Source organism: Lipomyces arxii (genome assembly GCF_038497795.1).
Source record: "Lipomyces arxii strain Phaff 12-163 unplaced genomic scaffold V1512scaffold_8, whole genome shotgun sequence".
Taxonomy (NCBI): Eukaryota; Fungi; Ascomycota; class Lipomycetes; order Lipomycetales; family Lipomycetaceae; genus Lipomyces; species Lipomyces arxii.
In genome coordinates this window covers 195,305-217,424 of record NW_027117707.1, presented here as the reverse complement: position 1 = coordinate 217,424, position 22,120 = coordinate 195,305, and the positions used below count along the sequence as shown (strand labels likewise).

Sequence of the window (22,120 nt, the reverse complement as noted above, 5' to 3'; positions counted from 1 at the left end):
ATCGTACTCTGCACATACAATACGCCTACTATATACGATTATATAATATAGCTATTATATCCGATTATATTATACGCCTAAATAATTCATGTAATAAATTCCTGTCGCCTCCGTTTACGCCTATTCTGCTTAGTAAGCAACTTACTCTCAACCTGAATCCCAAAATCCTCAATCCACCAGCACAGATTGTCAGATATGCCAAAACATCCATTCAAAACCAATTTCTGTAACGGAATCAGCCCTGTGACACCATCCCGTATGACATTCTCGCAGCTAAAATCCAACTGCGGCATGGTGCCCGGCATTCGTGTGCCGTTGAGCAACGTCACTAACCCGGCATCCTGCACGTTGGTGTGAGAAATGTCAAGACATTCAAGATGCTTAAGTTGTCTGATTTCAAACAGTACGAAGTCCGTCACCGAACTGTTCTCGGACACGTTTAAATTCTTGAGCGACGGACAGTGCTCTACGATCTTGGCCATTAAGTCGGCGCCGTATGTAGGCGTAGAGAAAAACAACCCGGGACAGTTTGCAAGGTTAAGACTGGTCAGCAATGCCGGGTCGCACCTGGCCAGCGTAGCAATCAGCTTACTGTCAATCAGCATTTCACACCTCGACAAATCTAGCGTCTCGATGTTGGCATACTCGTCAGTCACGACGGTGCCGTCCTCGCCGACAAACGTAGAATCGTACCGCAGCTCGTCGTTGACCGTGATTGCGGTCCGCGGGGTCATGGACGTGGTGGTCAGTACCAGCGTCTTGCAACTCGACGTCAGCGTCGGCATTCGCTCCAACCATGAGCCTATGATTGCGATCTCCTCTAGTTTCGTGTTGTGTCTGAAATCCGTGCGCTCAAAGTAATGCCCGTCCGGCCCGCGCGACGTCGCGTGTACGTCGACGCACGAAAACTTGCGCAGGTTGGTCAGAATCCGGAGAAAGGCGTCAAACTCGCGGTGCCCGACATAGACAGACACACCTCTGCTGTCCGACACGCCGCGCTGGCCGGCGACCGGGCTCGGCAGGCCGCCAAAGTTGAAGACCTCAATCGACGGCAGGTCGCGGAATGCGTCGTCACTGGTCGGACTCACGAGCGGCAGCGTCGCGATGCTCCGGCCGCACTCACGCGCGTCGTAATAGCAGTCTAGAATCTTGAGGTTCGGCAAGATGCCGCGGGTAAGGATCTGGACTACGTCTTGGAAGATTTTCGCATGGATCCGGAATGTCGTCAACGTTGCCAGTTTGCGCCATGTATGGTCGCCTAATGTGTGCCAGTTGTTGAACACGATCTTGACCGACTGATCAATGTACAAATACCGTAACTTGAGCGGCGGCGTCGTGTGATCGTTGTCGATGTCTGCCAATGCGGTCAGTACGGTTGATCCTTTGAGCGGAATGTTATGGTTCAGGATGACGGCCAGACAGATAGCGCCACACAGGGGTGTCAAGTTGCTCAAGTAGATTTTATCAACCGTGCCATTCGACAGCTTTATGTAAGACTGTAGTAGTTCTGCGCTGACGCTGTCGGTCGGCCAGGACCGGAAGTCGAGCGTGCGGTATAGTTCGGGCGAGGTCTTGACTGTTTCGTGCCAATCTGTACATACGAGCTGTAGTTGTGATAGTTGCCGGAACGGAACGTGTGTAAATATCGAAACCAAGAGCTCGGGTGGCAGCCTGCAAAGTAAATTCACTTGGTCGCTGGGGGGTGCGTTTGTGCTGCTGCTGAGCTTCAATAGACCTTGTTCGTAGACTTCGGCCGCTTCTTTATCGTTGCTCATTTGCTGCAGAATCTTTCCCGTCAATAAATATCCCTACCCCTGGTCAGTACATTCAAGTACATACGGCAAGTGTAATCTACCTCACTTGAATCATCATTCAACTTGATTATACTTCTTGCGTCTGCTAACGCAAGTCCAAGCAGTTCAGTCTCGATCAACGCCTTGCACCGCATCTTCAGCACCTCAATCTCAGGCATCAGCCCGTTCCTCCGCCTTCTATCCAGTATCTAACCTCTCAGTCTCTTGATCCCAGCAGGATGGGTAGCCTACCTTGGTATATACCATTACAGCCTCTGCGTACTTTCCCGCTGCAAACATCTTGCCTGCTTGCAAAACCAGTACGTCGTCTGCATCGTTGTCAGTCGTGTACTCGGTACCTGGTATCGACATCTCGGTGCGCTTCGACACCCGGTTGTAATAGAGATGCGATGCGAAGACGATGATGATGTGGAGTAGAAGTTATCTAACTTTCAGGGGTGATCCTATTCATACTATCGCAACGTACAGTATACAACGATAAGTATAAGTTAATGTTGATTAAAATACAGATAAATAAGTGGTTAAATTGTAAACTGATATTTCTTAAAATTTTTAGGTATCGTAAATAATATATACAAATGGTTGAAGTGACGTGTAATATCAGTTACATTTCCTAACTAGTAAATACTATCCTCCATATTTCTCCATTTGACAATCATTCATTAATTGAAATAAAATGCAAAATAATTCAACAAAATACAAACAATTTAAATAAAAATCATGAAAATACAGTAAAATTTGCTATAAATAAATTACCACGCCAAATCAATACCATTCTACTCAAATTTTTAAAATTTCATTTCGTTTCCCATGCCTCGAAACTACCGAACAAACCATTCATCAGGTTGGCAATACAAGTTCACGACTGATACAGACCCAATCGTTTGCATTGCGTCGACACAGACTTACTATCCACTAGACTGTCCGATTGTCAACATTATGGCGCGACAAATACATCATTCTCCGTAGTTCTATGTAGGTATAAAGTAATATGTTCAAATAATACACAAACGCCTCAACAAAACATTTCAAAAATAACTATACTGCATTATGCCGTTCCTTCCAGTAAGGACTCGTTAGACTTTCATATTGTACCTCAAAAAAAAAAAAACACGATGCAAAAATCAATACAACACCGTCAAAAGGTTAAACCTGTGCAAAACCAATTCCCAACCGACCCAGATCTACTTGTCTATGGCTACTTGATAAAGGAGCATGATGTAAATATAAACAACCAAGGCTTCATGCCACGAGAATGGTAGAAGACGAATTACTGACATGCGACGGGTGTAAAAGATACTTTTCGCTCATTTCGTCTCGCGGACTCGTGTCTGAATGCCGGTACGCCTCGTAACTGTTCCGCGCGCTCGGGTTCGCGCTAGAAGCCGTGCTGGTCACATACGAGTCGCTCAAGTCCTTGACATCGCTCGCATGAATCGGCAAAATCCGGAACGCGGCTGATTGTTTCATCAGCGCACGCTCTGATCGCGATGCGTCACCTGCTCGGTCGTACATGTACAAACCCAGGAAGGTCAGAGCAATTCCCCAGTTTTGCAACGCGGTCAGTTCTTGTCCGAACCAGATGATGGCGACAATGATGACAAACACCCGCTTGAACAAGCTCGCAATCGAGTACGTTACAGGCGAAACCAGACCTAGGATTTGGAACGCCAGGAAGTTCTGACCGAAATGCACAGAGCCGTTGAGAATAAAGAGAGAAATCAGCGTACTGAGCGGCATGGCGGTACCAATATCTGCTGCTAAAATAGGTACAGTGCCTGTGGTCAAGTACTCGCGTAAGAGACCAGCGCCTTCATAGTAAAACCAGATTGGCGACGTAAAAATAAATGCCATTCCAGAACAATAGCACAACAAGTTAATCTTATCGAGCTTCTTTTTGGGCTCTGAATCAGGTGCTGGGGTGTTTGTGAGTAAGTTCTTTGAGAAGATGTTTTGTGACACGAAAATGATTGCCGCAAACAAAGCCGACATGAGTCCGAGTAATTGACCATGAAAATCAAAAGAACAAGCCAACATGACTCCGATTGTGAGCGGGACTAGAGAGATATAGGTCGACATTGAATAATGAACTCCAAACACAAATCTATATGCCAACACCGTGAAGAGAGGCGACAATCCCTTGATTGTGTGGACCAGTGTGACCGGGATTTTGCTTGTAGCAATATGAGAAAAGATGTGACCAGATAGCTGGAAGACCGCCATCGGAGCGATTGTGAGAATAATCTGCTTGGTGGGCCGTGTGATACCAGTATGTGACAGTCCAATAACATTTGATCTCGCCAAAAATGATATTGCGAGGGCCCACATCACGACAAACGCAAACTGAAGTAACGTAAGCGTGATCGGGTATGGAAACGCATTGAGAATGGATTTGGTCAAGGTATTTGAGACGGCTGAAGTCCAGTACCAGGACAACGAGAGGAAAATTAGCTTTAGCGATATCGGAGGGGCGAGTTGTTGAAACCCGTGAGCGGTTGACTCGACTATTGAATTACGGCGGGCAACCATTGTTTTAAATTGTTTGAGTAACGACTGACAAATAGCGAGAGAGAGCAAGCGAGAGTAAGAGAGAAAGAAAGAGTGAAGTGAATTTGGAGCGTTTGAAGGCGAAGAAGTTGCAGGACAGACGATATGTCGAACACGGTCGAGTCGACTTTGGCTGCAGCAATCGCATATCACTACTGTACATTGTCTACAGATATGCGACATGAATCGATTCATGCGACATGACATCGAATAAAACCCTAAACCCGATCATACGCTTGTGCATCGAAAGTAGACAAGAGTAAACAATTTAAGTCGGAATTAAACAACACGTGAATCGTGTGATTTGCAATAGAAAACGCGTTCATTTACTGAGACGCGTTGGTTCTTATACGGTCAAACGCGTTTTTTTGCTTTTCAAGTTGAAAATGACCGACATTTGGGTTCATGCTGATAAAGCATACAAATTAGGCCAATATAAAGTTGCTGTTGCTTTATATTCCAAAGTATTCTACTTCTGTTTATGAATCGTGCTGTTTTAACGGACTCAGATATTTAACATTTATGCTTCTAAAGTTGACCTGATTCATATGGATAGAAGAGCAGCATGCTACGAATCACTCAAGCAATATGACAAGGCCTACGCTGACGCTATAGCCATTATTAAGATGTACCCCAGATCGGCGCAAGGGTATCTACGCGCTGGAAAAGTGAGTCAACTCATGGGCCAGTTAAATAGAGCTCATCGTATTTACCAAGCTGGACTTGCACGAATTGGTCAAGACAGTAAACACGTTTTGGTATGCTATAGTCTACTCTTTAGAACGCGACTCGCGCTAATACACAGATTTTGGTGGAGATGCGCGATGCAGTTGTTTGTCGAATAGCTCGCGCAGGCACAGAGTTGCCGGCCCCACGGGTCGACATGATGCATTTGCTCCCGCCAGAAATCACCGAACTTATCTTGTTGCAAATTCCATTCAGAGACCGAGTCAAACTGCAAGGCGTATGCAAGACTTGGTGGACTTATATTCAAAGCCAGCCTAGACTATGGGCCGACGCTGATTTCAGAAAATGCAACCGCCAACGAAAGGTGTCCATGTCTGTGCTTAACAAGGCTCTGGTACGAACGCGAGGGATGCTATCGGAACTGTACCTTTACAATGTTGAACTGTTTGATGCAACCACATTTACAAAGACTTTGGTTAGCGCAGGCAAGGGTGGAAATTTCAAGGTGTTGCAGTTCGACCCTGCGTATGACTTTTTGATCCCGGACAATAAGTTACTAGTCGACGTACTTCGAAATCTCAAAGTTCTTAACGTCGGTGCGAAAGCAACAGACAAAGTTTTTAACATGATTTCAACAGGTAGCCTACCGAATCTAAAGGTTTTGAACTTGTACGGTCCTGCGACGCCGATTGTACAACGTCAACCGCATGTCTGCTCGATTGGAAATTTGATGCCATATCAGCAGCCAACCAAGATCGAGAGTTTGACGATCGACTGCACAGGAAGAGCCCAAATGGGGAAATTATCGGCTGCTGAATTTTGGCCGTTCATGCAAAACTTTCCGGAACTTATCAATCTGACTTTGCTCAACTTCTACGTGTCTGAGCGGCTTTGTGCGCAATTTAACGAGACAAATCCAAAGTTAAAGACGGTTGATTTGTCTTTTTCAAGAATGGAGGTGCCGCCTGTTTATGGTCCAGGACTTGAGAAACTTGCACTCAGAGATAGCGACATTGCGCCTGAAACTGTAATTAGTTCAAGCACCGGCATGGTCATGTATAGCCACAGCCGGAGGCCGGCCGTACCGAATGAGTTTACAAGTTTACGGCATTTAGACTTGTCGCGATGCAAGCGTCTGACTGGAGCCCGACTGATGTCCACGTTAGTGCGGTGCGATCCTGCAGTTTTGGTTAGGCTGGAACTAGAGTCGTGCGCGATGTTGACGAAGGCTGACATGCAGCATGTCGTACGCACATGTGCAAACCTACAAGTCTTGAATCTGTTCCAATGTGTCTGGGTGGACGACCATGTTATGTTGTTACTCAACAGCCTAAAGCAGCTGATTTACTTGGATGTGTCGGCGACCAACGTCACGTTTGCTGGGATTGTAATGATGTTCGTCGGTAATGGCAGAGATACCAACAACAAGCTGATTCCAATCATGAAACTTGTCGAACGTATGACAGCGATGGCGAGCACCAACGACATACGACTGAAAGAGCTGATTATTGATAACTGCTTCAAGATATCAGAGCAGTCAGTCGATTGGATCAAGACGCTTGGAGTAAATGTGTACCACGATGTGACAGACACATACGAGATCGACAGACGACGCACATCAAACTTTGTACCAGGTAGCTTACATATGTAATAGACATCGATGTGCAATTTAATTTAGCGTAGGCGTAGTGCGGTCGATGAGATCAGGGTTGCGGTAAAAAAGAAAGGGGAGCAACCCGCACAGCCCAGGAACTTTCAATTTGGCCGTGCGTCAATATCCTGATCTACGGTACTTACCTCACAAAGCAAGACAGCAATACGTGAATAAATACAAAGTTTAACAATAATGGACACAGCGTACGATGTCATTCAGCAGGAAGCGCTGCCTGACGCGTCGCTTCTTGAACGGAAGAGTGTTGATGGCGGTGCAGCTGCTGCTGCTTCGTCCGATGTCGCGGGCGAGGATGCGGTTCCGACACAGACGCTGGGCGACGAAATCACTGACGCCGTGCAAAGCTTTCAGCACAGTGCGTGGGGTGCACGGATTGGTGGGCTGTGGGAAAGCGTGAAGAAGCAGGTCAGTTTATTGCGTTGATTGATGAGTTGATGTAATGGGCTGACATGTGACAGGGAGAACAGGCTTTGGACGTGACCAAGAAGGATTTGTCTGTTGCGTCAGAGCTGGCGACTAAAGAGATTGCGAGTTTGAGTGAGCAGTTGCGATCGTCGAACATTGCGAGCCAGGCATCGAGTTTTGTGACGACAACTGCTGGCCGATTGAGCATGGACGGCGGGGACAGTGGTTCCCGATCTGCGCAGATTGCGAGTCGGGTCAAGGTTGCGCCTGAATCTACAAGCAAGATGTTTGCGGTGCTGAAGAATAAAGCGCAAGGCCAGATGGAGGAGCTGGAGAAAGTTGAGTTTTCAAAGTATCTGAACAAGATGGGCAAGGACGTTAGTGAGTTTTTAAAGGAAGCGGTCACCATTGAGCCCGGTGAGGAGGCTGATTATGAGGGTAATATGTCTGAGCCTGTTGCAAAGGATGTGTTGTTTGATGTGCCGGATGATATCAAGCGACAAATTTATTCTACAAGACTGGATGCGCAGTTGCATGTGTTGCACACATCGACTGAACCTTTTGTGACCGAAGGCGATGATTCGTACGCCGAATTTGCAAAGGATTTCTCAGTTGAGGGACAGACATCGACTATTGCTGCCGATCTAGAGCAGTATCCTGAGTTGAGGAAGTCAATGGAGAAGCTTGTGCCGGAGAAGATTTCGTATGAAGAGTTTTGGAAGCGATACTATTTCTTGCGAGAGCAAATCAATAAGGAAGAGCTTCGTCGGAAGCAGTTGATTTCGTCCTCAGAAGAAGTTGCAGATACTTTTGATTGGGATGCGGATGAGGAAGAGGAAGGCGGTGATGTAGATGACATGAATGAGGAGGCAGGAGCTAGTACTGGTGCGACATTGTCTACGAAAGCATCTAATTCTACGGAGACGTTGATGGCCGTCGACCAAGACAATGGATCTAAAGTGAGTAGTTCACGACCATCTAGTGAGAGCAGTTACGATGTAGTATCTACGAGTAATTCTCAACCTGATTTGAAGGCTTCAAAGGCAGATGAGGATGATGACGAGGAGGAGGACTGGGAGTGAAGTATATTTGATTTGAATGGGCGTTAATATATATAATTTATTACATAATACAGTATGGAAGAGAGAGGACGTGCACAATCAAAGTTCTCGGGGCAGCGACGGACAGGCAGTTCAGGGATTAGAAGATGAGACGCCACAGAACATGCGGCTGAGACAAGACAGAAGTGCACGTTTTGACATTTTGAGACGAGTCAATTGTTTCAGTTTTCTTTTCTTTTTTCCTTTGTTTTTTCTTTGTTTGAATTAGTTGATAAGTAATTGTGTATTAATGGCAATTGGGTATTTTATATAGAGAAAGATAGAATCAGTATGATATAGAATAATGTAAGAATATGTATGAGCGATTTTAGTATGAACGAAGAATCCGATTGTTCTGATAAATAATGTATGTATGTGTGGTTTAGTTTGTATAGTATAATAGTGTTATATAGTATAGTATAGTATAGTATAGTATAGTATAGTATAGTACAGTACAGAATAGTATAGTGTAGTACAGTATAGTACAATATAGTATAGTATAGTATAATAACAATAAAAGACAAGAACTCGGCCAGCTCGGCATTGCCACTAAAAACTTTATTTTATTACTATTTGAACCAGTATTTGAACCAATTTGAACCAATTTGAACCAATCTGAACCAATCTGAACCAATCTTTTAAACCAGTTGACTGAACTGAGGCAATTGGGTCTGGAAAACTATGACCGGATTAGGAAAATTCGGTTACATCCAGCACGCCTCTCGGAGAAATCGGGTTTATTTGATTTGAGTATAGTATAATAAATAATATGTGGATATAGAGTATATATAATTGTAGATATGATATAATATAATCTAGTAATAATACTATATAATGCAATTGAGAATAGAATAAAAAGACGGAGAATACTCGGTATCGTGGTTGGCCTGACAACGAATGTTCCCACTTTTTGTTTACATTCTGAACTAGTTTACATTCCATTCTACTTTTTAAGTGAATAAACATGATCATAGATATACTAAATAGGAATATAATAAATAAAAGATGTGCACGCGACTAAATGCATTAACGTATTTTAGTGTTTTAAGTAGTTTTGGTAGTTTTAGGACTTATCTTGTTTGATATGATCATACTACACTATATACGATATATCTGCTGTGATATCCATTCTATTATATCAATTGCTTTATATGTGTTTATTATTGTTATTATTATTATTATTATTATTATTATTATTATTATTATGGACCCATCCAATATTCAATTATCGTATAAATTTATTAATCAAAATAATCTAAGTCAATTCTTCTTCTTTATTCAAAATAAACATGCCGGACTATCCGAACAACTCTCTTTAATTGTGTATATTTGTATGTGTATATGTGTATATGAGTGTGTGCGTATGTGCGTGTAACGTAAAAACAGCCGCGGTAGCCGATCTTAAACTTTAAGGTTTAGTGCAAACTCTACTTAAATATATCCGGGTCAGAACCGTATCCAACCAACCAATCGTCCGCTCGCCGCATCTCTCTCTCTTCTCTCGGCCAAAATGGTTCTCGTCCCTTTCGCCGTATATATTCCCGCTCTTCGCCCTCTTCATTTTCCTTCCCTTCTTCTTTTACTACTCACTCACATCATAGTACTTGGTCTTCAGCCGCCCATTTCATTAAGAGCGTGATTCCTTGTTTTTTATTCCTTGTGTCTTTCTTTTTTGTTGTTTGTCCTATACTCCAACTCGCATTAGTAGCGCATGCAGTAAATTTCTGCCAACTAGCGTCAATTGCTTAATTTTTAATACCAATACAAACAAACAACTTAATTTACAATGTCTACTGAACCTACTACTGAGAAGGTCCCCGCTCCAGCTCCTGCTGAGGAGGAAGAGGAGGATATGGATGCTATTATCGCCGATCTCGAATCCGAAGATGCCGGTGTCGATGCCGAAGAAGAAGCTGAGGCTGGCTCTTCTGCACGCCCCGTCCCTGAAGAACTTCTCCAGACTGACCCTAGATATGGTCTGTCGTCTGACGAAGTCATGGCTAGAAGAAAGAAGTATGGTCTTAACCAAATGAGAGAAGAAAAGGAAAACTTGGTCCTTAAGTTCATGATGTACTTCGTCGGTCCTATCCAGTTCGTCATGGAGGTTAGTATTTTGTTTTAATTTCTATGTTGCTTAATGTCTGACTATATAGGCTGCCGCTGTCTTGGCTGCCGGTCTTCAGGACTGGGTCGATTTTGGTGTCATTTGCGGTTTGCTTATGCTTAACGCTGCTGTCGGTTTCGTTCAGGAATTTCAGGCTGGTTCTATCGTCGAGGAATTGAAGAAGACTCTTGCTCTTAAGGCTACCGTTATCCGTAACGGTGCCCTCGTTGAAGTTGAGGCCCCTGAGGTCGTTCCTGGTGATATCCTTCAGGTTGAGGAAGGTACGATTATCCCTGCCGATGGTCGTCTCGTCACTGAAGACTGCTTCCTTCAGGTCGATCAGTCTGCCATCACTGGTGAGTCCCTTGCTGTTGACAAGCACCAGGGTGACAACTGTTACGCTTCTTCTTCCGTCAAGCGTGGTGAGGCCTTCATGGTTATCACCTCCACTGGTGACAACACTTTCGTCGGTCGTGCTGCTGCTCTGGTCAACAAGGCTTCCGGCGGTACCGGTCATTTCACTGAAGTCTTGAACGGTATCGGTACGACTCTTTTGGTTCTCGTCATTGCTACTCTTATGATGGTCTGGATTGCGTCTTTCTACCGTACCGACCCTATTGTCGAGATTCTTCGTTTCACCCTTGGTATCACTGTCATTGGTGTCCCTGTCGGTCTTCCCGCTGTCGTTACCACCACCATGGCTGTCGGTGCTGCTTACCTCGCTGAGAAGCAGGCTATTGTTCAGAAGCTGTCTGCTATCGAGTCCCTTGCTGGTGTCGAAATTCTCTGCTCTGACAAGACTGGAACATTGACCAAGAACAAGCTTTCCCTCTCTGAGCCCTATACTGTCGCTGGTGTTGAGCCTGATGATTTGATGTTGACTGCCTGTTTGGCTGCCTCCCGCAAGGTCAAGGGTCTTGATGCTATTGACAAGGCTTTCTTGAAGTCTCTTAAGTTCTACCCCCGTGCTAAGTCTACCTTGACCAAGTACAAGGTTCTTGAGTTCCACCCCTTCGACCCTGTTTCCAAGAAGGTTACCGCCGTTGTTGAGTCTCCTGCTGGTGAGCGCATTGTCTGTGTTAAGGGTGCCCCTCTTTTCGTCTTGAAGACCGTTGAGGAGGACCACCCTCTTCCCGAGGAAGTCTTAAACGACTACAAGAACAAGGTCGCTGAGTTCGCTACCCGTGGTTTCCGTTCGCTTGGTGTTGCCCGTCGTCGTGGTGAGGGACACTGGGAAATTCTCGGAATTATGCCTTGCATGGATCCTCCCCGTCACGATACTGCTAAGACTATCAACGAGGCTAAGCAGCTTGGTCTTTCCATTAAGATGTTGACCGGTGATGCCGTCGGTATTGCTCGTGAAACTTCTCGTCAGCTCGGTCTTGGAACCAACGTCTACAACGCTGAGCGTCTTGGTCTCGGCGGCGGTGGTGACATGCCCGGATCTGAGGTTTACGATTTCGTTGAGGCCGCTGATGGTTTCGCCGAGGTTTTCCCTCAGCACAAGTACAATGTCGTTGAGATTCTCCAGCAGCGTGGTTACCTTGTTGCTATGACTGGTGATGGTGTTAACGATGCTCCTTCGCTCAAGCGTGCTGATACCGGTATTGCCGTCGAGGGTGCTTCCGATGCTGCCCGTTCTGCTGCTGATATTGTTTTCTTGGCCCCCGGTCTGTCTGCTATCATTGATGCGCTCAAGACTTCTCGCCAGATTTTCCATCGTATGTACTCTTACGTTGTCTACCGTATCGCTCTTTCCCTTCACTTGGAGGTCTTCCTCGGACTGTGGATTGTCATCTTGAACAGATCGCTCAACATTGAGTTGATTGTCTTCATTGCTATTTTCGCCGATATCGCTACCCTTGCTATCGCCTACGATAACGCTCCTTACTCCATGAAACCTGTCAAGTGGAACTTGCCCAGACTTTGGGGTATGTCTATTTTCCTCGGATTGATCTTGGCTATCGGAACCTGGATTACCTTGACCACTATGTTTGTTCACGGAACTCACGGACGTGGTATCATCCAGAACTTTGGTGTTGTTGATGAAGTTCTTTTCCTCCAGATCTCTCTTACTGAGAACTGGCTCATCTTCATTACTCGTGCTGCTGGTCCTTTCTGGTCGTCTGCTCCTTCGTGGCAGTTGGCTGGTGCCGTCTTCATTGTCGATATCATCGCTACTTGCTTCTGTATCTGGGGTTGGTTCGTTGGTGGACAGACCTCCATTGTTGCCGTTGTCCGTGTCTGGATTTTCTCTTTCGGTATTTTCTGCGTTCTCGGAGGTGTTTACTACCTCATGTCCGAGTCTGTTGGATTTGACCGTATGATGAACGGTAAGGGACTGAAGGAGAAGCCTAAGCAGCGCAACCTTGAGGACTTCTTGGTGTCGATGCAGCGTGTGTCTACACAGCACGAGAAGGCCAACTAAAAAGGGACGTATTTTGTGTTTTGACTTGTTTTTGTATAAGTTACGATTGGTGCAATCAATAATATTTTATAAATGTTACTTTTGATGTAGCCTACGTTTTATACAGTCAATCCTTTTATTGTTTGTTTCATTGTGTTTGTGTTTTAGGTTCTACAACCTTTCTATCGTGTTTGTGGTTTCCTTACAAATAATAGACTTTCCTTTTTGATATTGAATTGAGTTTTTTTGATTTTAGAGTGCAAATTGTGTAATTACCGCAAAATTAAACGGAGAAGAATATAATTGGAGGACACTGCTGAATGGGTCTGAATGAGCTGAACCCGGGTTAACGCTGATTTGTAGTCGGCGGAGATGATCAAGCCGTGAGTGATGGAATCTACTTATATTGGCAGGTATACGTAAATTACAGCACGTGGCGTATTAACGTAGAGCCGCACGCGAAGAAAAAGTAAACAAAATCAATTCAAATAGTGAAGGCATGAGAGAATGGCCCATATACCGGGATTTTATTATGGTATTTTATTATGATTATTGAATAGATTTGATCTAATGGGGGTAGATGAGCAGAAGCGAAAGTACTTCAAAGTACTACCCAATAGTGCTGCTGGTGGAAATACCTTTTATACCCCAGATAAATTGAATAAGAAGATCCAGAATGGCAAATCATTGAATGTCAGATTAATATTTACATTATGTACTGCGATTCTGATTGATATAGATTACAAAGAAACGAAATGTGTTACATACTGGACATTTAAGAGAACTAAGCATGTCAAGCCGAGTGTGTGAATATCAGGCCAGAACCACTGTCTCGAGTTTGAAGCACGCAAAAACATTATGGCCAAGTGCGAGAATAGATGCGGTCGGAGTGACGTGCCTTGGCATTGGGTCTGATGAGTTTGCAAACCATAGACTGTGGGTTGGGAACGGGCATGGGATATATAAAGAGTATAGCATCGAGCGGTGTTTGCACGAGCCGTCATACGCGCTTGACATGACGACCCCTTTTGCAGAGTTTTCAGGACCGGTATGGTGTTGTGTAGTGTATAAAACACAAATACTGATTGAGTAGATAATGTCAATCACCAAGACCCAGAAATTTGGAGTGTACGTATGTTTGTCATGTGTGAGACTAAACTGATGAATAGTATCACGGCAGCAACGTTTGTCCCAGATGACCCAAACGCAATGTTATGGACGCCGTCGACTGCATCATGTAAGTGCACAGTGCTTGTGTTTTGACTCCACTAACCAATCAGCCCGATCAACACTATACAAAATGCACAGGTTCAAAACAGGCACTGATGCACGTTGTTCGGCCGCATCGGGCGAGTCTTCAACAATGGCAATTGGTAAGCCAAAATTTCACCAACACGACGGTTTACTAATTCAGCAGCTGGGTCGGACAGATTACTAGCGTACGAAGTCACCAACGCTGATCTGAAATTGATTGCATCATCTAGACTTGTGAGCGACGTGCAATGCCTGCAAGTACTCCAACCCCACACCTTTATGGCCGGCTGTCGCGACGGCTCAATCAGGTTATACGACACCCGCGTCCCGACAAAAACCCGGCATCTCCCAATCGCACTCTGGCACAAGTCGACTGTGACCAAATTTAAGTTGCTGTCCGAGCCATACCTTCTCGCGAGCGGGCTTGACAACTCGCTCGCACTATACGACCTCCGGTTTGCGAGCACTCAGCGCAAGCGGTCACACCCGGTGCTGAGCTACGACGGATACGTCAACGAGTACGAGTTTAACCACGGGTTTGACGTCAGCTCTGATAACTCGTTGCTCGCGGTCGCAGACCAGAGCGTCGGGATTAAGATATACTCTGTCTGGTCCGGCGAGCGACTGCGGTCGGCAGTGTCGGAGTATAAGTTCGACACCGTGCCGAGAGCTGTCAAATGGACTGAGTTTGCCGGACGCGGGCTGTTTGTATCGAATGGCGGGAGGTTAGAATATCTTTCAGTCGGAGTTTGAGTGTGATTTTGGGTAGCATTTGTTTTGGTGTTATGGTGAATTAGAATGGTGTCATTAATGCAAGAGAATTAAACATAATCTTTAGGATTTTTGAGCACTTCGACGGTCTTGCCTTCGAGCGAGTCGGGGTCAGGATGATAGTTGTACTCCCACGACGCATGTTTGGGTAACGTCATCAGGATTGATTCGACACGTGAGCCCGGGGTCTGCAATCCAAACTGGGTCCCTCGATCGACCGCAAGGTTAAACTCTGCGTACCGACCACGCCGTAATCCCTGCCAATGCATTCCTGCTTCAGGAGTCGGTCGTGGTTTGTCTGACGGCTCGTACGCTCTTCTGACCGCAGGCAAGTACGACGGCAAGAACCGCGAGATGGCATCACTCACAAACAAAAACACGTCTTCTGGGTCCGGTTTCGTGAGGTCGTCAAAGAAGATACCGCCGATGCCGCGCGCCTCGCCTCTGTATTTGATCAGGAAGTAGTCGTCTGCCCATTTCTTGAACTTGGGGTAATACTCCTCGTCGTGCGCGTCGCACACGTCTTTCAGCAGCTTGTGGAAATGCACCGCGTCGTCCATGTCGAAGTACATCGGGCTCAGGTCCTGGCCACCGCCAAACCACCATGCCTGCGGCGTACCATCCTCGTTCTGGGTCTCAAAGTACCGGTAGTTCATGTGCACCGACGGCGCGAGATAGTGTGCCGGGTGAATCACCAGACTCAGTCCGCAGGCGTAGAACGGCAGTTCGCCGCTGGGCGGGATCACGAGGTCTTTATGGTTTGCACGCATCCGCTGAGCAGCAGCAGGCGGGAGCGTGCCGTAAATAGCAGAGAAGTTCACGCCGCCCTTCTCAAACACTTTACCGTCTTGGAACACACGCGTGATACCGCCGCCCTTGTTTTCGCCTCGAGACCACTCGTCCTTGATGAAAGTCTGTCCGCTCGAGTCCGCACCCTCGATCCCGGCCACAATCTCAAGCTGGTAAAACTTAAGCAACGTCTCCATTTTCTCACGCATGCTCATGTCTTTACGCAACCCCGGCACCGCATCGTACACGGTCCCGAGCTCACGCAGCGGTACGGCGGATTTCAGTCCTGCAGGGACTTGATCTGGAGGTTCAGCAGATTCGGCTTTGATGATCGAGTTGCGAATTAACTCGGTTGTCGTAACCGTAGTACCCCATGCCGCGACGCCAAATAACACGCCATACCCTGCGACGTAAAGCGAATTTGAAGGCAGACGACCGTCAAGCTTTGTATGAGCATGTCGTACGAACTTGTCGACATGGACTGCGGATTAGCATTATATTAGTTGAAAAAAACAGCATACTCACATTGGAATTTTCGAGAAGAAGCGATGACTCGGTTCGATAATCTAAGCATTTTTATTAGAGTGAATTGGACAAGAAAAACGGGAGCCGGACCCTGAACTGATAAGTGAGAGTGCTCGAGGTTGCGTGTTATTTGAGCCGCAGGGCTTAACCTTATTTGTAGAGGCTTAAACGCTGACATAATACAATAGAGGTAAGGGTTACTTATTTGGGAGTTGTCCCGTTTTGCCGCGTCACGCATTCTCTCGCATCACAATCCAATCTCAGTCGGTTGCAGTCGAGTACGCGGAGATATTCGAGTTTTTTTGTTCTGCGGATTAAATCTTATTTAAAGTAAACAATATGCGATCTAAATTTAAAGACGAGCATCCGTTTGGTAAGTACTAGCTATGCTGGATTGAATATTGGTGGAGTGGGATAGAGCTGACATGATGCTTAGAGAAGCGCAAGGCTGAAGCCGAGAGGATTCGACAGAAGTACAATGATCGTATTCCGGTTAGTTTGAATTTTGATTACTTCAATAGCGAAAGCAGGGATTGACGATGAACAGGTCATTTGCGAGAAGGTCGAAAAGAGTGATATCGCGACGATCGACAAGAAGAAGTATCTCGTGCCGGCAGATCTGACTGTCGGTCAGTTTGTTTACGTTATTCGCAAACGGATCAGACTAGCACCAGAGAAAGCGATTTTCATTTACGTTGACGAGGTCTTGCCTCCGACGGCAGCGTTGATGAGCTCAATCTATGAAGAACACAAGGACGATGATGGGTTTTTGTACATCACGTACTCTGGTGAGAACACGTTTGGTACCGAAGTCAATGTTTAAATGTTACAGTTGGGTCGTCGTCGTGTTGGATTGTTCTTTTATAGCTGGTCGCCTGGCGTACTATGTTGCTTTGTTCTTGTTAAGGCTGTATATGGTGTTTGAATCAATCGTTTATTATATGCCAAGAATGTAGATTGAAGTATATACTACATAATCGCTTACATTGCGCCTATTAACGTCTCTTTCTCTTTGCGTCCGCTAAATACTGTTAGTTTGGCCTTGTCAAGTGCCATCAAATATACGTACGATCCTTCTTCTTTGGTGGTCCTTTACCTCTTCTTCGTCGTCTATAAAGTCAGTCTAATTCTATTTCTCCCCTTCCTCATGCTCACCCTTCATTAATCTGTCTTCTATAATCTTCCCTTTCGTCCATAAACTCAAACAACGGAAACGCGGCTCTGATATGTTTCTTCTTCACTGGTGACGCCGGAGGATAATACGACGCAATCGCCGGCCCTCTCAGTTCCTTCCTCAGCACCTTGTTACCTAACCGTAACCGGTCAGGGTTATACACAGTCTCAAATACGTCGCACCGCATCTTCCAGGCCGTCCGGCTCCGCTCAATACTGGGCTTCGCACTGATTGCAGCAGGCGTCGCCTGCGCCGTGATAGCGGTCTGGAACTGCTTTGGAAATAACGCGCTTGCCCGTACACTTGACGCTGCTCTGAACGCAGTCTGCATCGTTAACTTGACCATTTTGTGTGCTGGATTTGATTGAATTTCGTGAACATTTTTGGTTTTTCCGCGTAAAAGTAAGGGTATTGTGATACAGGGTATTGTACTACTTTAAGGGGTATCATGATTAGTATCAATTGACATGGCAGTTGATTTTTACGCTTGTAAATATGGTAAAATATGTCGATAATAGATAAAGCGACTCTAGAATCACTTGCGAATGACTGGCCTGGCCGGTTCGCGCAGTTTGATCTTCTGAACTCTCTTCTGTCCAAAGTACTTTCTTCTGTTCTGATCCTACATTTATATCTGACCTCTGTCTACAGGACCCGTTAACAAATCCTTCAGTGGTCGCAATCACCGGCCAGTCTTCTTCTGGCAAGACCGCTGTCGTACGACGGTTTGTGTCTAGTACCAGTTTTAGCTGGATCGATTGCGACGAATGTATCTCGATGCGGGTGCTGCTGCAGCGGATCATTGCGTCGATGCACGCGTCGGCGGGAGATAAGCTCGAGTACTGTGTGGTGTGCAGTAACTTTACTGCGTTCGTGAACCAGCTGAACGAGAGTCTGGCGGTCATGAGACGGCAGGAGGCGTATTTTGTCGTGAGTGCACGTCACGGCATACAAGATTGATTTTTGACTGTGCTAGGTGCTCGACCGGATAGACGAACTGGGAGAACCGTACGAGAATCTGTACAGACTACTGACTCGGATTGGAGAAATGGTCAGCCTTACGTCCTGTACTGATTCTTTAACTTGCTAACCCCATTAGCTCACGCCAAACATACTCACGTTCATTCTAATCTCGTCCCAGCCCGACCCACGACCAACACTGACGACCATATTTCCGCACATTTACTTTCCTCCATACGACCAAACCCAGTGTTTCGCCATTCTCTCCAAGACGTCGCTCTCATCAATCAGACCCTTACTCGCCCCTGCTGCTGGTCAACGAGAGTTCTCAGACCCAGAACTGATGCAGCTCTGGTTCTCGTACAGCCAGATCGTGACTGAAACCTTCTTCTCGCTCTACGGGTCTGACATCTCTCAGCTCAGAGCAGCAGCTCGACGCGGGTTTACACGGTACATCCAGCCGCTCATGACCGAGTCCTCGTCTATCGACCCGGCCGACCCAGCATGCCAGACACGGCTCGTGAAACTATACAAACAAAACGTACCCCTTCTCGAGTCCGAGAGATTAGTCACAAACACCCTCTCGACTGCCTCCTCCTCAAGCAGCGGCGGCACAGGGTCGATCGACAGCATGCCGGTTTTCACAAAATACATCCTTTGCGCGTGCTACCTGGCCTCATACATTCGGCCGGCAGCTGACATCAGACTGTTTTCACTCATCCGCGAATCGAAACGCGGCCGCCGCGCAAACGCAAACGTCGACATGTCGCGCCCGCCAGGCCTGTTTGCGTTCGAGCGCATGCTTGCAGTGTTGCAGTCTATCGTACCGTCAAAACTAGAGTCGAACGTCGACCTCCTTACTCAGGTAAAAGAAAATAGTATGCAACATGTATATTTGACTGACTCGCAGTTCGCTACTCTTGCTACACTAAAACTCGTCGCCAAGTCCTCTCCCGCGGCAGACATGCTCGACAGCTCTACACGGTGGCGCGTCAACGTCACATGGGACATTATCGACGACATTTCAACCGACATCAAGTTCCCAATCAAAAATTACTTAGTTGACAGATAATGCTCCAATTAATAAACAAAAAAAAACTCCTAAAATGACTCAATTCTTCTTCTACCTAGTTAGTAAAAATTTACATCGCAAATACATCATAATTACTTCTAACATCGTGCGCTGCCGATTCAGCCAGCTCTCCGGAGATTCTTGCACTTGCTTGACCACGACAACATTATTTTGCTGGATCCGCGCCGTCAACGAATACCACGCGCTGATCATTAACCCGAGCTCGCGCTTGATGTTGGTCGCTTCTTGTACCGAAATCATGTTCTATATACGTCAGCCAGACCGCAATATCAAACGCCGTCAAAAACACTCACCTTCCGAGCAGTCTCTTCTGACGCCGCGCGCTGTCGATGAGATTCGTTCTCGGCTCTGAGTTGTCGAATAAACTACCCCGTCAGCACTAGCTCAACATTTCAAATACAGTCACTTACTTCCTGTGCTTTCTTCAACTTATCCCGTTGCGCCTCAACCCTTTTCTGCAAATCAATCACCCAGCTCTTGAGTTCAGACTCGTATCCACCGGCATTTGGATCCAGCGACACAAGCGACATGCGCAGCGCCGTGTTGGCCCGGCTGACCTCGAGCAATTCTTCATGGCTCGCAGTCAGTTTCTGATATAAGCTTTCCTTCTCAATCAACGCCTTGCTTAGTAGCTCGAGCTGCTTCTTGTTGTCGGTTTCTAAATCCTGCATGGATGCAGTCAAGGTGTCGTTTTGCTGCTGAAGTTGAACGACTCGGTGAGACACCGATTTCCTAAGGTTGACTATTGCGTCTTTCTTGTCTTCGTCTACCAAGTCGACTGGAACATGTTAGCTATAAACGTAATGACTGAGATGTACTCACGATCGTCTTGCATGAGCTGCAACCTTTCATTCTGACTCGTAAGTTGTCGCGACAAGTCCGCAATTTGATGCTTCGCGTCTTGCAGTTCGTCTTTTGTCTGCTGCAATAATCCTCGTAACTGCATCATGACATCCGAGCTATATCGTCAGCCAAAAATACACAGCTAAAACTCAAAACATACGTTTCGCCTAACGCGCCGTCCTCGATCGCATCGACCTGGGACTGCAGTACGAGTTTTTCCTGATACACTTGCAGATAATCATCCTGCAACCGCTGCTTCTGATCCAGCGTTTCGCGTAACTCGGTCTCAAGCGCGGCAGACACCTTGCTATCCTCGACCACTGCCGTCTTGTCTACATTTCCATCACCCATGCGCTCTGCCACGACTTGGTCTTGTAAACGCCTTATCTCCAGCTTCAAGTCGCTGACCGTGGCTACCAAGTCCTGGTCCTGCAAACTTCCGATCGCGTTCTTGACAGCACCGCCTTCGAGCTCGAACACCTTCTCCTCAAGTCCGGCAATCACGTCCAAGTCCCGAGTATGGTCTTCTTCCAACACGAGAACCCGGTCACGCACGTATGCGAGCTCCTGTCGCGCATGCTCAGCTGCTTCCTCAGTCTCTTTCGCCTTGCGTTTGAAAAACTCGATTTCGGACGTTAGTACATCAACCTGACGACGCAGACCAAAGACTTGTTGCGAATCTTCGTCTAGAAGTTTTGATTTTTCATTCAAATACGTGATTTCGTTTCGCGCAGCCTGTCATGTCAGCATATATTGTAATATAACAGGCAACTTACTTCAAGTTGCTGCTTGACTAGCTCGGCTTCGTCGGCCTCGCGCTTGTACTTGTCAATCTGGTTTGCAATTTTGCGCAGTCTTGTGATTTCAAATTTTGACTCGTCTAGACGGTCATTGAGTTCAACCGTGTTGTCAAGTTCGGTATGCAAGTCATCGATCTTCTCATTAGCTATATCTACCACTGACGCGAATGCTTTACCTTTGACATCAAGTCCGTTAATTTCGTATCCGAGTCTATCAACTTGCGGTCGCGTTCAGCAAGTTGATCTTCAAGATCCTGCACTTCTTTCTGAAGAAAATCAATCTCACTTTTCGATTTCTCCCGCTCGACGTCAATTTCGGCTTTTGATTGCCCGGTGCTATTTGCCAACTGCGCTTGCAATTCAGAGTTTTGTTTTTTCAATTTTTCCTGTTTGTTAGATTGTACAATAATTGTTAAAATAAACGCACAGTATCAGTGGTCAGCGCAGTGTTCGTTTCTAGCAATTCATGATATGAGTGCTGTAATTCATCGTACTGAGCAATTGCAATCGTCTGACTGCCATCATCGCCCTGACTATCCTGTGTAAGCGACGACTGCGCATCAACCATGACCTGCTCTCCCTCGCCGACCAAGTCTAGCAACGTGGTCCTCAGTTCCGAGTCATACACATGCTTAATTCCGTCCAGATACTCTGCGCCTTTGCTCCCTAGCGCTTTAGCCGCAACACGCACCACGACCGATGCAAACTTGACCGTGTCGTCTACCGAGTTATCTTTTGCAATCAGACTGATGTTTGGAGTTTCAGACTCTTCGAGTGGCGGGAGACCGAGAACGTCCGTGGCATAAGCCGTGAGTGACTTGAAGAGTCGTTTGACTAGCAATCAGTATATAGCACGAGCAGTAATCAAGCAAACATACGGTTTCTCGTTGCGGCTATAAACGACGGCTTCTCATCGTCAGCTGAGATTGCGGTCTGTTTGAAGTATTCAGAGTCAATATCGAGCAAGACTTTAGACAGAGATATGCCGTCTGAGAGGTCAGTAACCGACTCGATGGAGTGGATTGAAAGATGGAATGGTAATGAATTGGCCTGAGAAATGTTAGAAACTACAATCTTTTATACTCAATTGCTTACCCATTCAACTAATGACCGCTGTAAAAGAGATGCCATCTCATAGTCTGATGGTTCAAGGTGGGATGAAGTGGGAGTTCCCC

The 22,120-nt window shown here is 46.3% G+C and overlaps 11 protein-coding genes across 11 annotated transcripts; 6 read left to right on the top strand and 5 right to left on the bottom strand.

The window, feature by feature from the left end:
* Nucleotides 1–50: 50 nt before the first annotated feature.
* Nucleotides 51–2,311, bottom strand: V1512DRAFT_263118 (uncharacterized protein). The gene is made up of 2 exons (XM_066916422.1): nt 1,856–2,311; nt 51–1,808 (listed from the first exon to the last, which is right to left on the bottom strand). Exons 1-2 carry the CDS (start codon nt 1,970–1,972, stop codon nt 87–89), a joined length of 1,839 nt encoding a protein of 612 aa, XP_066771369.1. The 5' UTR covers nt 1,973–2,311; the 3' UTR covers nt 51–86.
* Nucleotides 2,312–3,056: 745 nt separating this feature from the next.
* On the bottom strand, nt 3,057–4,427 carry V1512DRAFT_286653 (triose-phosphate transporter family-domain-containing protein; the record flags this gene model as incomplete). Its single annotated transcript, XM_066918087.1, has 2 exons — nt 3,314–4,427; nt 3,057–3,271 (listed from the first exon to the last, which is right to left on the bottom strand). The coding sequence occupies exons 1-2, from the start codon at nt 4,341–4,343 to the stop codon at nt 3,057–3,059; spliced, it is 1,245 nt and encodes a 414-aa protein (XP_066771368.1). The 5' UTR covers nt 4,344–4,427.
* Nucleotides 4,428–4,909: 482 nt separating this feature from the next.
* On the top strand, nt 4,910–6,699 carry V1512DRAFT_207785 (uncharacterized protein; the record flags this gene model as incomplete). Its single annotated transcript, XM_066913417.1, has 2 exons — nt 4,910–5,119; nt 5,167–6,699. The coding sequence occupies 2 exons, from the start codon at nt 4,910–4,912 to the stop codon at nt 6,697–6,699; spliced, it is 1,743 nt and encodes a 580-aa protein (XP_066771367.1).
* Nucleotides 6,700–6,796: 97 nt separating this feature from the next.
* V1512DRAFT_263114 (uncharacterized protein) lies at nt 6,797–8,656 on the top strand. Its single transcript, XM_066916421.1, has 2 exons — nt 6,797–7,125; nt 7,179–8,656. The coding sequence occupies exons 1-2, from the start codon at nt 6,895–6,897 to the stop codon at nt 8,205–8,207; spliced, it is 1,260 nt and encodes a 419-aa protein (XP_066771366.1). The 5' UTR covers nt 6,797–6,894; the 3' UTR covers nt 8,208–8,656.
* Nucleotides 8,657–9,717: 1,061 nt separating this feature from the next.
* On the top strand, nt 9,718–12,972 carry V1512DRAFT_225549 (uncharacterized protein). Its single transcript, XM_066913827.1, has 2 exons — nt 9,718–10,329; nt 10,379–12,972. Exons 1-2 carry the CDS (start codon nt 10,012–10,014, stop codon nt 12,755–12,757), a joined length of 2,697 nt encoding a protein of 898 aa, XP_066771365.1. The 5' UTR covers nt 9,718–10,011; the 3' UTR covers nt 12,758–12,972.
* On the top strand, nt 12,938–14,821 carry V1512DRAFT_263110 (uncharacterized protein). Its single transcript, XM_066916420.1, has 7 exons — nt 12,938–13,271; nt 13,317–13,429; nt 13,476–13,784; nt 13,830–13,864; nt 13,906–13,973; nt 14,017–14,109; nt 14,154–14,821. The coding sequence occupies exons 1-7, from the start codon at nt 13,244–13,246 to the stop codon at nt 14,741–14,743; spliced, it is 1,236 nt and encodes a 411-aa protein (XP_066771364.1). The 5' UTR covers nt 12,938–13,243; the 3' UTR covers nt 14,744–14,821.
* V1512DRAFT_238948 (Coproporphyrinogen III oxidase) lies at nt 14,774–16,165 on the bottom strand. The gene is made up of 2 exons (XM_066914193.1): nt 16,076–16,165; nt 14,774–16,031 (listed from the first exon to the last, which is right to left on the bottom strand). Exons 1-2 carry the CDS (start codon nt 16,122–16,124, stop codon nt 14,812–14,814), a joined length of 1,269 nt encoding a protein of 422 aa, XP_066771363.1. The 5' UTR covers nt 16,125–16,165; the 3' UTR covers nt 14,774–14,811.
* A 96-nt stretch (nt 16,166–16,261) lies between these two features.
* On the top strand, nt 16,262–17,128 carry V1512DRAFT_238946 (autophagy protein Atg8 ubiquitin like protein). Its single transcript, XM_066914192.1, has 3 exons — nt 16,262–16,448; nt 16,512–16,567; nt 16,623–17,128. Exons 1-3 carry the CDS (start codon nt 16,415–16,417, stop codon nt 16,896–16,898), a joined length of 366 nt encoding a protein of 121 aa, XP_066771362.1. The 5' UTR covers nt 16,262–16,414; the 3' UTR covers nt 16,899–17,128.
* On the bottom strand, nt 16,989–17,613 carry V1512DRAFT_263104 (mitochondrial 37S ribosomal mS33 domain-containing protein). The gene is made up of 3 exons (XM_066916419.1): nt 17,231–17,613; nt 17,145–17,185; nt 16,989–17,096 (listed from the first exon to the last, which is right to left on the bottom strand). The coding sequence occupies exons 1-3, from the start codon at nt 17,593–17,595 to the stop codon at nt 17,071–17,073; spliced, it is 432 nt and encodes a 143-aa protein (XP_066771361.1). The 5' UTR covers nt 17,596–17,613; the 3' UTR covers nt 16,989–17,070.
* Nucleotides 17,614–17,696: 83 nt separating this feature from the next.
* On the top strand, nt 17,697–19,383 carry V1512DRAFT_263101 (origin recognition complex subunit 5 C-terminus-domain-containing protein). Its single transcript, XM_066916418.1, has 5 exons — nt 17,697–17,850; nt 17,901–18,179; nt 18,226–18,300; nt 18,349–19,074; nt 19,120–19,383. Exons 1-5 carry the CDS (start codon nt 17,755–17,757, stop codon nt 19,279–19,281), a joined length of 1,338 nt encoding a protein of 445 aa, XP_066771360.1. The 5' UTR covers nt 17,697–17,754; the 3' UTR covers nt 19,282–19,383.
* On the bottom strand, nt 19,321–22,112 carry V1512DRAFT_276206 (HOOK protein-domain-containing protein; the record flags this gene model as incomplete). The annotated part of the gene is made up of 11 exons (XM_066917857.1): nt 22,041–22,112; nt 21,824–21,995; nt 21,373–21,779; nt 21,122–21,331; nt 20,922–21,080; nt 20,306–20,880; nt 20,125–20,261; nt 19,713–20,080; nt 19,596–19,667; nt 19,378–19,545; nt 19,321–19,332 (listed from the first exon to the last, which is right to left on the bottom strand). The coding sequence occupies exons 1-11, from the start codon at nt 22,074–22,076 to the stop codon at nt 19,321–19,323; spliced, it is 2,316 nt and encodes a 771-aa protein (XP_066771359.1). The 5' UTR covers nt 22,077–22,112.
* Nucleotides 22,113–22,120: the final 8 nt, after the last annotated feature.